Source organism: Oncorhynchus nerka, linkage group LG3 (assembly GCF_034236695.1).
Source record: "Oncorhynchus nerka isolate Pitt River linkage group LG3, Oner_Uvic_2.0, whole genome shotgun sequence".
Taxonomy (NCBI): domain Eukaryota; kingdom Metazoa; phylum Chordata; class Actinopteri; order Salmoniformes; family Salmonidae; genus Oncorhynchus; species Oncorhynchus nerka.
The window spans coordinates 71086126-71103211 of NC_088398.1; the positions used below are offsets into that span (position 1 = coordinate 71086126).

General features: G+C 45.7%; 1 protein-coding gene across 5 annotated transcripts in view; it reads right to left on the reverse strand.

Annotated features, from left to right (window-relative positions):
- Positions 1-17086, reverse strand: part of LOC115115993 (phospholipid-transporting ATPase IH-like) — a 110415-nt gene that overhangs the window by 22290 nt on the left and 71039 nt on the right. For 4 of the 5 annotated variants that reach the window (XR_010462638.1, XR_010462639.1, XR_010462637.1 and 1 more), the window contains exons 19-26: positions 13077-13310; positions 10555-10732; positions 10323-10425; positions 9992-10137; positions 9704-9763; positions 9483-9610; positions 8991-9126; positions 7796-7819 (exon numbers count right to left, since the gene is read on the reverse strand). Coding sequence is in view for 1 of the 5 variants with exons in the window: in XM_065015270.1 (XP_064871342.1) it covers positions 7796-7819; positions 8991-9126; positions 9483-9610; positions 9704-9763; positions 9992-10137; positions 10323-10425; positions 10555-10732; positions 13077-13310 (1009 nt within the window). In the remaining 4 variants the exon portion in view is untranslated. The remainder of the gene's footprint in view (positions 1-7795; positions 7820-8990; positions 9127-9482; positions 9611-9703; positions 9764-9991; positions 10138-10322; positions 10426-10554; positions 10733-13076; positions 13311-17086) is intronic. The other variant, XR_010462645.1, reaches the window with a different exon arrangement.

Below are 17086 nucleotides of genomic sequence, written 5' to 3' on the forward strand. Positions count from 1 at the left end.
ATGGAGGGAGAGGTAGAGTGACAGAGGAAGAGAGATGGAGGGAGAGGTAGAGTGACAGAGGAAGAGAGATGGAGGGAGAGGTAGAGTGACAGAGGAAGAGAGATGGAGGGAGAGGTAGAGGACAGGGAAGAGAGATGGAGGGAGAGGTAGAGTGACAGGGAAGAGAGATGGAGGGAGAGATAGAGGACAGGGGAAGAGAGATGGAGGGAGAGGTAGAGTGACAGAGGAAGAGAGATGGAGGGAGAGGTAGTGACAGAGGAAGAGAGATGGAGGGAGAGGTAGAGTGACAGAGGAAGAGAGATGGAGGGAGAGGTAGAGTGACAGAGGAAGAGAGATGGAGGGAGAGGTAGAGTGACAGAGGAAGAGAGATGGAGGGAGAGGTAGAGTGACAGGGGAAGAGAGATGGAGGGAGAGGTAGAGTGACAGGGGAAGAGAGATGGAGGGAGAGGTAGAGTGACAGAGGAAGAGAGATGGAGGGAGAGGTAGTGACAGAGGAAGAGAGATGGAGGGAGAGGTAGAGTGACAGAGGAAGATAGATGGAGGGAGAGATAGAGTGACAGGGGAAGAGAGATGGAGGGAGAGATAGAGTGACAGAGGAAGAGAGATGGAGGGAGAGGTAGTGACAGAGGAAGAGAGATGGAGGGAGAGGTAGAGTGACAGAGGAAGAGAGATGGAGGAGAGGTAGAGTGACAGAGGAAGAGAGATGGAGGGAGAGGTAGAGGACAGAGGAAGAGAGATGGAGGGAGAGGTAGAGTGACAGGGGAAGAGAGATGGAGGGAGAGGTAGAGTGACAGGGGAAGAGATGGAGGGAGAGGTAGAGTGACAGAGGAAGAGAGATGGAGGGAGAGGTAGTGACAGAGGAAGAGAGATGGAGGGAGAGGTAGAGTGACAGAGGAAGATAGATGGAGGAGAGATAGAGTGACAGGGGAAGAGAGATGGAGGAGAGATAGAGTGACAGAGGAAGAGAGATGGAGGGAGAGGTAGTGACAGAGGAAGAGAGATGGAGGGAGAGGTAGAGTGACAGAGGAAGAGAGATGGAGGGAGAGGTAGTGACAGGGAAGAGAGATGGAGGGAGAGGTAGAGTGACAGGGGAAGAGAGATGGAGGGAGAGGTAGAGTGACAGAGGAAGAGAGATGGAGAGATAGAGTGACAGGGGAAGATAGATGGAGGGAGAGGTAGAGTGACAGGGGAAGAGAGATGGAGGGAGAGGTAGAGTGACAGAGGAAGAGAGATGGAGGGAGAGGTAGTGACAGGGGAAGAGAGATGGAGGGAGAGGTAGAGTGACAGGGGAAGAGAGATGGAGGGAGAGGTAGAGTGACAGAGGAAGAGAGATGGAGAGATAGAGTGACAGGGGAAGATAGATGGAGGGAGAGGTAGAGTGACAGAGGAAGAGAGATGGAGGGAGAGGTAGTGACAGAGGAAGAGAGATGGAGGGAGAGGTAGAGTGACAGAGGAAGAGAGATGGAGGGAGAGATAGAGTGACAGAGGAAGAGAGATGGAGGGAGAGGTAGAGTGACAGAGGAAGAGAGATGGAGGGAGAGGTAGAGTGACAGGGGAAGAGAGATGGAGGGAGAGGTAGAGTGACAGAGGAAGAGAGATGGAGGGAGAGGTAGAGTGACAGAGGAAGAGAGATGGAGGGAGAGGTAGAGTGACAGAGGAAGAGAGATGGAGGGAGAGATAGAGTGACAGGGGAAGAGAGATGGAGGGAGAGGTAGAGTGACAGAGGAAGAGAGATGGAGGGAGAGGTAGAGTGACAGAGGAAGAGAGATGGAGGGAGAGGTAGAGTGACAGAGGAAGAGAGATGGAGGGAGAGGTAGAGTGACAGAGGAAGAGAGATGGAGGGAGAGGTAGAGTGACAGGGGAAGAGAGATGGAGGGAGAGGTAGAGTGACAGGGGAAGAGAGATGGAGGGAGAGATAGAGTGACAGGGGAAGAGAGATGGAGGGAGAGGTAGAGTGACAGAGGAAGAGAGATGGAGGGAGAGGTAGTGACAGAGGAAGAGAGATGGAGGGAGAGATAGAGTGACAGAGGAAGAGAGATGGAGGGAGAGGTAGAGTGACAGAGGAAGAGAGATGGAGGGAGAGGTAGAGTGACAGGGGAAGAGAGATGGAGGGAGAGGTAGAGTGACAGGGGAAGAGAGATGGAGGGAGAGGTAGAGTGACAGAGGAAGAGAGATGGAGGGAGAGGTAGTGACAGAGGAAGAGAGATGGAGGGAGAGGTAGAGTGACAGAGGAAGATAGATGGAGGGAGAGATAGAGTGACAGGGGAAGAGAGATGGAGGGAGAGATAGAGGAGAGGTAGAGTGACAGGGGAAGAGAGATGGAGGGAGAGGTAGAGTGACAGGGGAAGAGAGATGGAGGGAGAGATAGAGTGACAGGGGAAGAGAGATGGAGGGAGAGGTAGAGTGACAGAGGAAGAGAGATGGAGGGAGAGGTAGTGACAGAGGAAGAGAGATGGAGGGAGAGGTAGAGTGACAGAGGAAGAGAGATGGAGGGAGAGGTAGAGTGACAGAGGAAGAGAGATGGAGGGAGAGGTAGAGTGACAGGGGAAGAGAGATGGAGGGAGAGGTAGAGTGACAGGGGAAGAGAGATGGAGGGAGAGGTAGAGTGACAGAGGAAGAGAGATGGAGGGAGAGGTAGTGACAGAGGAAGAGAGATGGAGGGAGAGGTAGAGTGACAGAGGAAGATAGATGGAGGGAGAGATAGAGTGACAGGGGAAGAGAGATGGAGGGAGAGATAGAGTGACAGAGGAAGAGAGATGGAGGGAGAGGTAGTGACAGAGGAAGAGAAATGGAGGGAGAGGTAGAGTGACAGAGGAAGAGAGATGGAGGGAGAGGTAGTGACAGGGGAAGAGAGATGGAGGGAGAGGTAGAGTGACAGGGGAAGAGAGATGGAGGGAGAGGTAGAGTGACAGAGGAAGAGAGATGGAGAGATAGAGTGACAGGGGAAGATAGATGGAGGGAGAGGTAGAGTGACAGGGGAAGAGAGATGGAGGGAGAGGTAGAGTGACAGAGGAAGAGAGATGGAGGGAGAGGTAGAGTGACAGAGGAAGAGAGATGGAGGGAGAGGTAGAGTGACAGGGGAAGAGAGATGGAGGGAGAGATAGAGTGACAGAGGAAGAGAGATGGAGGGAGAGGTAGAGTGACAGGGGAAGAGAGATGGAGGGAGAGCAAGAGTGACAGAGGAAGAGAGATGGAGGGAGAGGTAGAGTGACAGAGGAAGAGAGATGAGGGAGAGGTAGAGTGACAGAGGAAGAGAGATGGAGGGAGAGGTAGAGTGACAGGGGAAGAGAGATGGAGGGAGAGGTAGAGTGACAGAGGAAGAGAGACGGAGGGAGAGATAGAGTGACAGGGGAAGAGAGATGGAGGGAGAGATAGAGTGACAGAGGAAGAGAGATGGAGGGAGAGGTAGAGTGACAGGGGAAGAGAGATGGAGGGAGAGGTAGAGTGACAGAGGAAGAGAGATGGAGGGAGAGGTAGAGTGACAGAGGAAGAGAGATGAGGGAGATGTAGAGTAACAGGGGAAGAGAGATGGAGGGAGAGATAGAGTGACAGGGGAAGAGAGATGGAGGGAGAGGTAGAGTGACATAGGAAGAGAGATGGAGGGAGAGGTAGAGTGGAATACTCTGAGAGTTCTCAGCTATACTTTTCGTGGCTGTTTATTTACCACCACAGACAGATGCTGGCACTAAGACCACACTCAGTCAGCTGTATAAGGAAATAAGCAAACAGGAAACCACTCACCCAGAGGTGGTGCTCCTAGTGGCCGGAGACTTTAAATCAGTTCTACCAAATTTCTATCAACATGTTAAATGTGCAACCAGAGGGAAAACAATTCTAGATCACCTGTACTCCACACACAGAGACGAGTACAAAGCTCTCCCTCACCCTCCATTTAGCAGATCCGACCACAACTCTATCCTCCTGATTCCCGCTTACAAGCAAAACTGAAAGCAGGAAGCACCAATGACTCGGTCTATAAAAAAGTGGTCAGATGAAGCAGATGCTAAACTACAGGACTGTTTTGCTATCACATACTGGAACATGTTCAGGGATTCTTCCGATGGCATTGAGGAATACACCACATCAGTCACTGGCTATATCAATAAGTGCATCGAGGATGTCGTCCCCACAGTGACTGTACGTACATACCCCAACAAGAAGCCATGGATTACAGGCAACATTCGCACTGAGCTAAAGGGTAGAGCTGCCGCTTTCAAGGTGCGGGACTCTAACCCGGAAGCTTACAAGAATGCCCTGCGATGAACCATCAAACAGACAAAGCGTCAATACAGGACTAAGATTGAATCATACTACACTGGCTCCGACGCTCGTCTCATGTGGCAGGGCTTGCAAACTATTACATATTACAAAGGGAAGCACAGCCACGAGCTGCCCAGTGACACGAGCCTACCAGACGAGCTAAATCACTTCTATGCTTGCTTTGAGGCAAGCAACACTGAGGCATGCATGAGAGCATCAGCTGTTCCGGACGACTGTGTGATCACGCTCTCCATAGCCGATGTGAGTAAGACCTTTAACTTCTCTAGGGGGCAGCATTTGGAATTTTGGATGAAAAGCATGCCCAAATTAAACTGTAATTGTACTCAGGCCCAGAAGATAGGATATGCATATAATTAGCATATTTGGATAGAACACTCTAAAGTTTCCAAAACTGTTACAATAATGTCTGTGAGTATAACAGAACTGATTTGGCAGGCGAAAACCTGAGAAAGATCCATTCAGGAAGTAGGATTTTTGTTGTTGTTGTTGTCGTTTTCTATTCAATGCCATTACAGTATCCATTGACTTAGAACTCAAATTGCAGTTCCTGTGCCTTCCACTAGATGTCAACAGTCTTTAGAAATTGTTTCAGGCTTGTATTCTGAAAAATGAGGGAGTAAGAGCAGTCTGAATGAGTGGACCCTGCCGTGTCACAGAGCTTTTCTTCACAAGAAGTTAATCTTTCTTGTTCACCTTTTATATTGACAACGTTATTGTCAGGTTGAAATATTATCGATTATTTAGGCTAAAAACAACCTGAGGATTGAATATAGACATCGTTTGACATGTTTCTATGAACTTTACGGATACAATTTGGATTTTTTTGTCTGCCGGTTGTGACTGTGTTTGAGCCTGTGGATTATTGAAGAAAACGCGCTAACAAAACAGAGGTTTTCGGATATAAAGAGAGACTTTATCGAACAAAAGGAACATTTATTGAATAAATCTTCTGAGTGCAAACATATGAAGATCATCAAAGGTAAGTGATTAATTATTTCTCTTTTTCTGACTTGTGTAACTCTTCTACTTGGCTGGTTACTGTTTGTAATGATTTGTCTGCTGGGCTATGTTCTCAAATAATTGTAAGGTATGCTTTCGCCGTAAAGCATTTTTAAAATCGGTTGGATTCACAAGAAGTTCATCTTTAAACCTATGTAAAATAGTTGTATCTTTTCTGAATTTTTATAATGAGTATTTCTGTACTTGAATTTGGCGCTCTGCAATCTCACTGGATGTTGGCCAGGTGGGACGCATACCCTAGAGAGGTTAAACAGGTCAACATACACAAGGTTGCGGGGCCAGACTGATTACCAGGACGTGTGCTCCGGGCATGTGCTGACCAACTGGCAGGTGTCTTCACTGACATTTTCAACATGTCCCAGATTGAGTCTGTAATACCAACATGTTTCAAGCAGACCACCATAGTACCTGTGCCCAAGAACACAAAGGCAACCTGCCTAAATGACTACAGACCTGTAGCACTCACGTCCGTAGCCATGAAGTGCTTTGAAAGGCTGGTCATGGCTCACATCAACACCATCATCGCAGAAACTCCAATTTGCATACCGCCCAAACAGATCCACAGATGATGCAATCTCTATTGCACTCCACACTGCCCTTCCCACCTGGACAAAAGGAACACTTATGTGAGAATGCTATTCATTGACTACAGCTCAGCGTTCAACACCATATTACCCTCAAAGCTCTTCACTAAGCTAAGGATCCTGGGACTAAACACCTCCCTCTGCAACTGGATCCTGGACTTCCTGATGGACCGCCCCCAGGTGGTGAGGGTAGGTAGCAACACAACTGCCACGTTGATCCTCAACACTGGAGCTCCACAGGGGTGCGTGCTCAGTCCCCTCCTGTACTCCCTGTTCACCCACGACTGCATGGCCAGGCATGACTCCAACACCATCATTAAGTTTGCAGTTGACACAACAGTGGTAGGCCTGATCACCGACAACGACGAGACAGCCTATAGGGAGGAGGTCAGAGACCTGGCCGCGTGGTGCCAGAATAACAACCTATCCCTCAACATAACTAAGACTAAGGAGATGATTGTGAACTACAGGAAAAGGAGGACCGAGCACGCCCCCTTCTCATCGATGGGGCTGTAGTGGAGCAGGTTGAGAGCTTCAAGTTCCTTGGTGTCCACATCAACAACAAACTAGAATGATCCAAACACACCAAGATAGTCGTGAAGAGGGCACGACAAAGCCTATTCCCCCTCAGGAAACTAAAACGATTTGGCATGGGTCCTGAGATCCTCAAAAGGTTCTACAGCTGCAACATCGAGAGCTGACTGGTTGCATCACTGCCTGGTACGTTAATTGCTCGGCCACTGACCGCAAGGCACTACAGAGGGTCGTGCGTACGGCCCAGTAAATCACTGTGACTAAGCTGCCTGCCATCCAGGACCTCTACACCGGGCTGTGTCAGAGGAAGGCCCTAAAAATTGTCAAAGACCCCAGCCACCCCAGTCATAGACTGTTCTCTCTACTACTGCATGGCAAGCGGTACCGGAGTGCCAAGTCTAGGACAAAAAGGCTTCTCAACAGTTTTTACCCCCAAGCCATAAGACTCCTGAACAGGTAATCAAATGGCTACCCAGACTACTTGCATTGTGTGCCCCCCCAACCCCTCTTTTACGCTGCTGCTACTCTCTGTTTATGATGTATGCACAGTCACTTTAACTATACATTCATGTACATACTACCTCAATTGGGCCGACCAACCAGTGCTCCCGCACATTGGCTAACCGGGCTATCTGCATTGTGTCCCGCCACCCACTAACCGGTGTCTGTATGTAGCCTCGCTACTTTTATAGCCTCGCTACTGTATATTGCCAGTCTTTTTACTGTTGTTTTATTTCTTTACTTACCTATTGTTCACCTAATACCTTTTTTGCACTATTGGTTAGAGCCTGTAAGTAAGCATTTCACTGTAAGGTCTACACCTGTTGTATTCGGCGCACGTGACAAATAAACTTTGATTTGATTTGAAATGCTAGAAATACATCTCTCTACAAACACAGAAACGTAGTTAGGGTGAGAGATCACCATCCAAGACAGTGCAGCTAGAATGAATCCATGTTGTTAAAACAGCAGAGAGACCGCTTTTCTCACTAAATGTGTTGTCTATGTACTACTACACACACACACACACACACACACACACACACACACACACACACACACACACACACACACACACACACACACACACACACACACACACACACACACACACATTATTTTAAGTCTACTACCAGGACAACACATAAGGATGTGGGGGAGAGACTAGTATGTATATTAGTAGAGTGGAGCTGCTGACGTCAGGTGTTGGTAGAGAGGCCCTACATGTGGTACCTAACTACACAGCGGAGTGAGGATGGATGGATCCATGTTTCGGGATGAAACGGTAAAACTCAAAGCTAAACTCATAATTAAAAACGAACAGAAGTTAAAAGCACATGATAGACAGAGAGAGAGAGGGAGAGAGACAGGCTTACCATCTGTGTGTTGGTGGTCATAAGCTGAGGAACAGGAACAAAAGCAAAATAAAGAGAGAAGAAGCAGAAGAGAAGACGAAGCAGAGAGGAGGAAGAAGAAGAAGAAGTAGAGAGGAGGAGGAAGAAGAAGAATAAGCAGAGAGGAGGAGGAAGAAGAAGAAGAAGCAGAAAGGAGGAAGAAGAAGAAGCAGAGAGGAGGAAGAAGAAGAAGAGGCAGAGAGGAGGAAGAAGAAGAAGAAGCAGAGAGGAGGAAGAAGAAGAAGCAGAGAGGAGGAGGAAGAATAAGCAGAGAGGAGGAAGAAGAGAAGACGAAGCAGAGAGGAGGAAGAAGAGAAGAAGAAGCAGAGAGGAGGAAGAAGAGAAGAAGAAGAAGCAGAGAGGAGGAAGAAGAGAAGACGAAGCAGAAAGGAGGAAGAAGAAGAAGAAGCAGAGAGGAGGAAGAAGAGAAGAAGAAGAAGCAGAGAGGAGGAAGAATAAGAGAAGACAAAGCAGAGAGGAGGAAGAAGAAGAGAAGACGAAGCAGAGAGGAGGAAGAAGAAGAGAAGACGAAGCAGAGAGGAGGAAGAAGAAGAGAAGACGAAGCAGAGAGGAGGAAGAAGAAGAGAAGACGAAGCAGAGAGGAGGAAGAAGAAGAGAAGACGAAGCAGAGAGGAGGAAGAAGAAGAGAAGATGAAGCAGAGAGGAGGAAGAAGAAAGAAAATAAATCAGGACATAGAATAAATTAATTCCAGGATGTTTCAACTTAAAGAGAAAAAACAGGACCAAAGGCAACAGTTAATATGACATAAATCAACAGTGCAGAGAAAGATGCAATAGCATTGTCCATATGAATGGAATCCTGATGGTTGCCAAGCTAAAGAGGACCACTGAAACCCTGAACACAACTCAACCACAACCTGACCATAACTTACCCATAGATAACCAAAAGCTGACCACATTGTCTTACTCTGGTGTTATTGGACAATCACGTGGAGATGGGTGTTCTAGAGACCATCACTATGGTGACTCTCAAATGGAATCCTTTGACCTACACAGTGCACCTCTTCTGACTAGAGCCAAACAGGGTGTTGTTGAATCAAGCTAATAGTCAATGCTTATGACTTGGTGTTGGTCATCTGATTCTAGATCTGTAGTTGGGGGCAACTTGTCAACTAGTCCTTGACAGTTTTCCGTGGAGGCGGTTGCCGGGGCTCACCTGTCCGTTGCTAGTGAAGGTGGTGTTGTCGAACAGGAAGTAGGCACCAAAAAAGAAGATACAGGCGTCGAATAAGCCCAGGCATGTCCAGTACAGGAACACGGGCCAGCGCAGGAGAGAGTTCTTAGCTACGTCTCTGGGAGAAGGTGGGAGAGGAGGCGTAGAGAGAGAGAGGGAGCGAGAGGGAGAAAGAGAGGGGCGGGGTTGAGAGGGGAGTGGGGAGAGAGGGAGAGAGAGGGAGAAAGAAAGGGGGGAGGGAAGAGAGAGGGGGAGAGAGAAAGAGAGCGAGATCATGAGAGGAGGGGTTGAGAGAGGGAATAGGGGGAGAGAGAGAGAGTGAGAGAGAGAGAGTGAGAGAGAGAGAGAGAGAGAGAGAGGGGGGGGGGGGGATAGTGGCAAGTGAGAGCGAAATAAAATTGTTAAACAAAACAAAACCTGTGAATTACATTGACTTTCAAATAAGTGTTCATTTGGGTGGGATGTTCCCCTTACCTGTACAGAGTGGGGTCGCTCTTCAGTGTCTCTATGCTGACGTGTTTCTCTAAGAGGCTGTAGAGGAGGATGGGCAGGGAGGTGAAGCTGATGTTGTACAGTGTCAGGTAGGCTGTGTCGTACAGGGGCTTTACGGGGACACAGAGCAGTCAGTAATATACAGACTACACATGACCAAACAGGCAACCATGAGGTCATTTGGGGTGATTTTGAGCACCAACCTGCTGAGAGAATCCACAGAAGAACTGATAGAGGAACTGAGGGAAGATGAAGCACACATTCTGGAGAGAGAGAGAGAGAAAGGGGCAGAAGCAAAGTAAGGACTAAACATTGTTCATCATTCTATACTGACTCAGCTACTTGCAACATAGAGCCTGGAGATTTGTGCTGTCCTGGACCAGCTACCAGACTGGGGTGGTGTTGAGCCCCCAAGTTGTGTAATTCATTACTAAAGAATTGCAACGTGATCTCAGTAAATGCTCAGTATTAGTGTCAGTAGTAAAGCCCACCTTATAGAAGAAGTACTGCACCAGCTCAGCGATGCGGATGTAGTAGATGTGGCCGTGAACTAGCAGCATCTTCTTCAGGTGTTTGAACTTTGGGATGGCATAGTCGCTGTTCCTCGCTGCCTGGCGACCCTCCTTACCCATGATGCCTTAAAAGAGATTGGGATTAGTTGATTAATGGATTAATTGACAGAAAACAAACATACACCAATGAGATATCTTGGAGCCAAAGCCCCCCACCAATCAAAGAAGAAAGATGAGTGCTAGCTGATGGTTCCCACCAATCAGAGTACAAACACATGGGGCTTGCCAATCAGTGTAGAGATGATCTTACCTATGCCCACATGTGCCTCGAGGATCATGCTGACGTCGTTGGCTCCGTCTCCGATGGCCAGAGTGATGGGGTGCTCCTTAGACGCCTTGATCAGCTTCACAATCTGGACAGACAACAGTCATACCACAACTCATTAAACACTTTGACTGACTGATCGATCGACCGTCCATCCATCCAAACATCATCTCTCCCTGGATTCCTAATGTGAGACAGGAAGTGAGATCACACCCACCTGTGCTTTCTGTAGGGGCGCCATGCGGCAGCAGAGAACGGCGCTGCAGTTCCTACAGATCTCCAGGAAGATCTCTCTGTAGTTCCCAGAGCCAGAACTCTCTGGACTGGGCTTCAGCACCGCAGACAGGGTGGCCCCATCGATGATCAGACCGTAGTCCTGACAGTCTACAGACAGCCTGGGGATAAACACACAGATATACAGATGTTAACACACAGAGATGCATGAATACTGTACATATACAGTACCAGTCAAAAGTTTGGACACACCTACTCATTCAAGGGTTTTTATTTTTACAATTTTCTACATTGTAGAATAATAGTGAAGACATCAAAACTATGAAATAGCGCATGAATCATGTAGAAACCAAAAAAAGTGTTAACTCCAAATATATTTTAGATTCTTCAAAGTAGCCACCCTTTGCCTTGATGACAGCTTTGCACTCACTCAACTAGCTTCACCTGGAATGCTTTTCCAATAGTCTTGAAGGAGTTCCCACATATGCTGAGCACTTGTTGGCTGCTTTTTCTTCACTCTGCAGTCCAACTCATCCCAATCGGGTTGAGGTCGGGTCATGTGATGCAGCACTCCATCACTCTCCTTGGTCAAACAGCCCTTACACAGCCTGGAGGTGTGTTGGGTCATTGTCCTGTTTAAAAACAAATGATAGTCCCACTAAGCGCAAACCAGATGGGATGGCTTATTGCTGCAGAATGCTGTGGTAGCCATGCTGGCTAAGTGTGCCTTGAATTCAAATTAAATCACCGACAGTGTCACCCGAAAGCACGCACACACTATCACCCCTCCTCCATGCTTCACGATGGGAACCACACATTCAGAGATCATCAGTTCACCTACTTTGCGTCTCACAAAGACACAGCGGTTGGAACCAAAAATGTCAAATTTGGACTCATCAGACCAAAGGACAGATTTTCACCAGTCTAGTGTCCATTGTTCGTGTTTCTTGGCCCAAGCAAGTCTCTTCTTATTATTTGTGTCCTTTAGTATTGGTTTGGCCTGATTCACACAGTCTCCTCTGAACAGTTGATGTTGAGAAGTGTCTGTTACTTGAACTCTGTGAAGCATTTATTTGGGCTGCAATTTCTGAGGCTGGTAACTCTAATGAACTTATCCTCTGCAGCAGAGGTAACTCTGTGTCGGTCCTCATGAGAGCCAGTTTCATCATAGCGCTTGATGGTTTTTGCAACTGCACTTGAAGAAACTTTAAAAGTTCTTGAAATTTTACGGATTGACTGACCTTCATGTCTTAAAGTAATTGATGGACTGTCGTTTCTCTTTGCTTCTTGAGCTGTTCTTGCCATAATATGGACTTGGTATTTTACCAAATAGGGCTCTTCTGTATACCACCCCTACCTAGTCACAACACAACTGATAGGCACAAATGCATGAACTTCTCTGGGATAGGTGTCCAAAAGCGTGTCCAAAGTAAACTGCCTGCTCCTCAGGCCCAGAAGCTAAGATATGCATATTATTATTCGATTTGGATAGAAAACACTCTGAAGTTTCTAAAACTGTTCTAATCATGTCTGTGAGTATAACAGAACTTATTTGGCAGGCGAAACCCGAGGACAAACCATTCAGATTTTGTTTTGTTTTAGGTCACTCTCTTTTCAATGAGTTTTCATTGGGAATCCAGATTTCTAATGGACTTTCTTGCAGTTCCTACCGCTTCCACTGGATGTCAACAGTCTTTAGAAATTGGTTGAGGTTTTTCCTTTGAGAAATTAAGAAGTAGCACTGTTCAGAACGAGGGTAGAGAGAAGTGTACTCTTTGTTAGAGGCGCGTGACCTGAAAAGCAAACTCCACTTTGTTTTCCTCCGGTATTGAACACAGTTAATCCCGTCTTAAATATTTACGTTAAAAAATACCTAAAGTTGAATTAGGAAAGTAGTTTGAAATGTTTGGACAAAGCTTACAGGTAACTTATGAGTAATGTTCTAGTCATGTTGTGAGAGTTGGAACCGGTGTTTTTCTGGATCAAACGCGCCAAATAAATTGACATTTCGGATATATATCGACGGAATTAATTGAACAAAATGACCATTTGTGATGTTTATGGGACATATTGGAGTGCCAACAGAAGAAGCTCGTCAAAGGTAAGGCATGATTTATATTTTATTTCTGCATTTTGTGTCGTGCCTGGAGTGTTGAAATATGATTGTCTGTGTCTGTTTGCTGGGGTGCTGCCCTCAGATAATAGCATTGTTTGCTTTCCAGGTGACTACCTCATAAAACTGGTTGAGAGAATGCCAAGAGTGTGCAAAGCTGTCATCAAGGCTACTTTGAAGAATCTCACATATTTGATTTGTTTAACACTTTTTTGGTTACTACATGATTCCATGTGTGTTATTTCATAGTTTTGGTGTCTTCACTATTATTCCACAACGTAGAAAATAGTAAAAATAAAGAAAAACCCTTGAACGAGTAGGTGTGTCCAAACATTTGACTTGTACTGGTCATGCTGTGTGCGAGCGCACATTGGTGTGAGTGTGCAGCATACCGCGACAGGGAGCGCTGTCTCAGTACGGTTCTGCTCAGGTCAAACAGAACATCATGTAGACTCTGTTCCTCGGTTCGTTTCTTGGTCAGCTCCAATATTTGGGTGGAGCGGCGGAACAGCTTGCTAGCATAACATGTAGCAGCCGCCGTCTCCATCTTGTCCCCCGTCAGGACCCACACCTTCATCCCAGCCTTATGGAGAGACTCAATGGTGTCTGCTGCCTTCTCCTGGAGCCTGCACACAGCAGTCAATACAGGAGTCAATACAGTCAATAGGTTAATAGCATTAAGCATCACTATAGAGTGTATAGTCCTTTCAAAGAATGCAAGGTATCAATGATTACAGTACTGATCAACAACCTATTTTATATTGATTCGATTAAAATATCATGTAAAGACCCTTCTTTTTCAAGACCTCTGCAATCCGCCCTGGCATGCTGTCAATTAACTTCTGGGCCACATCCTGACTGATGGCAGCCCATTCTTGCATAATCAATGCTTGGAGTTTGTCAAAATGTTTTTTTTTTTTTTGTCGATACCCACCTCTAGAGGATTGACCACAAGTTCTCAATGGGATTAAGGTCTGGGGAGTTCCCTGCCCATGGATCCAGAATATTGATGTTTTGTTCCCCTATCCACTTAGTTATCACTTTTGCCTTATGGCAAGGTGTTCCATCATGATGGAAAAGGCATCGTTCGTCACCAAACTGTTCCTGGATGGTTGGGAGAAGTTTCTCGCGGAGGATGTGTTGGTACCATTCTTTATTCATGGCTGTGTTCTTAGGCAAAATTGTGAGTGAGCCCACTCCCTTGGCTGAGCAGCAACCCCACACATGAATGGTCTCAGGATGCTTTACTGTTGGCATGACACAGGACTGAGGGTAGCGCCTACCTTGTCTTCTCTCTTGTCTTCTTCTCTCAGCAGTCCAATCTTTGTACCTTTTGCAGAATATCACTCTGTCCCTGATGTTTTTCCTGGAGAGAAGTGGCTTCTTTGAAGCCCTTTTTGTGCAAAGCAATGATGACGGCACGTGTTTCCTTGCAGGTAACCATGGTTGACAGAGGAAGAACAACGATTCCAAGCACCACCCTCCTTTTGAAGCTTCCAGTCTGTTATTCAAACTCAATCAGCATGACAGAGTGATCTCCGGCTTGTCCTCGTCAACACTCACACCTGTGTTAACGAGAGAATCACTGACATGATGTCAGCTGGTACTTTTGTGGCAGGGCTGAAATGCAGTGGAAATGTTTTTTGGGGGATTCAGTTTATTTACATGGCAAAGAGGGACTTGCAAAATGCAAATCGCAATCATACAAACTGGGGTAGCAGACTCTGCGAAAATTAATATTTGTGTCATTCTCAAAACTTTTGGCCACGACTGTACATGGCTAGATCAACATGTACCATACACCAGAAGGCTAGTCCATTAGGAAATCAAGCTGTCATCAATCAGGAAATCCATGATAGTGAATCTCCCGCAAATCTCCTAGTCTCTCCCTCTCCCTCTTTCCCTGCTCTCTCATAGTCTCTCCCTATTTCCCTGCTCTCTCCTAGTCTCTCCCTCTTTCCCTGGGTCTCCCTCTTTCTCCCTTTCTCTTACATATACACATCCCTGTTCAAAAGTTTGGGGTCACTTAGAAATGTCCTGTTTTTGAAAGAAAAGCACATTTTTTGTCCATTAAAATAACATCAAATTGATCAGAAATACAGTGTAGACATTGTTAATGTTGTAAATGAGTATTGTAGCTGGAAACGGCAGATTTTTTATGGAATATCCACATAGGCGTACAGAGGCCCATTATCAGCAACCATCACACCTGTGTTCAAATGGCACGCTGTTTTAGCTAATCCAAGTTTATCATTTTAAAATGCTAATTGATCATTAGAAAACCCTTTTGCAATTATGTTAGCACAGCTGAAAAGTGCTGTTCTGATTAAAGAAGCAATAAAACGGTCCTTCTTTAGACTAGTTGAGTATCTGGAGCATCAGCATTTGTGGGTTCGATTACAGGCTCAAAATGGCCAGAAACAAATAACTTTCTTCTGAAACTTGTCAGTCTATTATTGTTCTGAGAAATGGAGGCTATTCCAGGCAAGAAATTGCCAAGAAAATTAAGATCTCGTACAATGCTGTGTACTACTCTCTTCACAAAACAGCTCAAACTGGCCCTAACCAGAATAGAAAGAGGAGTGGGAGGCCCCGGTGCAAAACTAAGTAAGAGGACAAGTACATTAGCCCCCGCGATATGCAACTTTTCAGGGAAGTCATGAACCAATATATACTCAACTCAGTCAGTTAGGAAAGCCAAGTTTTTTTTCCAAACAGAGATTTGCATCCTGTAGCACTAATTCTAAAATGTTTTAGGACACTGTAAAGTCCATGGAGAATTTATATACAGTTTACCTACACCTTGGCCAAATACATTTAAACTCGCTTTTCACAATTCCTGACATTTAATCCTAGTAAAAAATTCCCTGTCTTAATTAAGTCAGTTAGGATCACCACTTTATTTTAAGAATGTGAAATGTCAGAATAATAGTAGAGAGAATTATTTATTTCATCTTTGATTTCTTTCATCACATTCCCAGTGGGTCAGAAGTGTACATACACTCAATTAGTATTTGGTAGCATTGCCTTTAAATTGTTTAACTTGGGTCAAACGTTTCAGGTTTCATTGAATTTTGGCCCATTCCTCCTGACAGAGCTGGTGTAACTGAGTCAGGTTTGTAGACCTCCTTGCTTACACACGCTTTTGCAGTTCTGCCCACACATTTTCTATGGGATTGAGGTCAGGGCGTTGTGATGGCCACTAAAATGCCTTGACTATGTTGTCCTTAATTTTGCCACAACTTTGGAAGTATGCTTTGGGTCATTGTCCATTTGGAAGACCCATTTGCGACCAAGCTTTAACTTCCTGACTGATGTCTTGAGATGTTGCTTCAATATGTCCACATAATTTTCCTACCTAATTTTCCTACCTCATAATGCCATTGATTTTGTGAAGTCCCCCAGTCCCTCCTGCAGCAAAGCACCCCCACAACGTGATGCTGCCACCCCCATGCTTCACGGTTGGGATGGTGTTCTTCGGCTTGCAAGCCTCCCCCTTTTTCCTCCAAACATAACGATGGTCATTATGGCCAAACAGTTCTATATTTGTTTCATCAGACCAAAGGAAATTTCTCCAAAAAGTATGATCTTTGCAAACCGTAGTCTGGCTTTTTTATGGAGGTTTTGGAGCAATGGCTTCTTCCTTGCTGAGCGGCCCTTCAGATTATGTCGATATAGGACTCGTTTTACTGTGGATATAGATACTTTTGTACCTGTTTCCTCCAGCATCTTCACAAGGTCCTTTGCTGTTGTTCTGGGATTGATTTGCAATTTTCGCACCAAAGTACGTTCATCTCTAGGAGACAGAACGCGTCTCCTTCCTGAGCGGTATGACAACTGCGTGGTCCCATGGTGTTTATACTTGCGTACTATTGTTTGTACAGATGAACGTGGTACCTTCAGGCATTTAGAAATTGCTCCCAAGGATAAACCAGATTTGTGGAGGTCTACAATTGTTTCTGAGGTCTTTGCTGATTTCTTTTGATGTTCCCATGATGTCAAGCAAAGAGGCACTGAGTTTGAAGGTAGGCCTTGAAATATATCCACAGGTACACCTCCAATTGACACAAAGTATGTAAATTAGCCTATCAGAAGCTTCTAAAGCCATGACATAATTTTCTGGAATTTTCCAAGCTGTTTAAAGGCACAGTCAACTTAGTGTATGTAAACTTCTGACCCACTGGAATTGTGATACAGTGAATTATAAATTAAATAATCTGTCTGTAAACAATTGTTGGAAAAATGACTTGTATCATGCACAAAGTAGATGTCCTAACCGAATTGCCAAAACTATAGTCTGTTAACATGACATTTGTTGAAAAACAAGTTTTAATGAGACCAACCTAAGTGTATGTAAACTTCCGACTTCAACTGTATATATTTAAGTGGCTTCCTCTCTCTT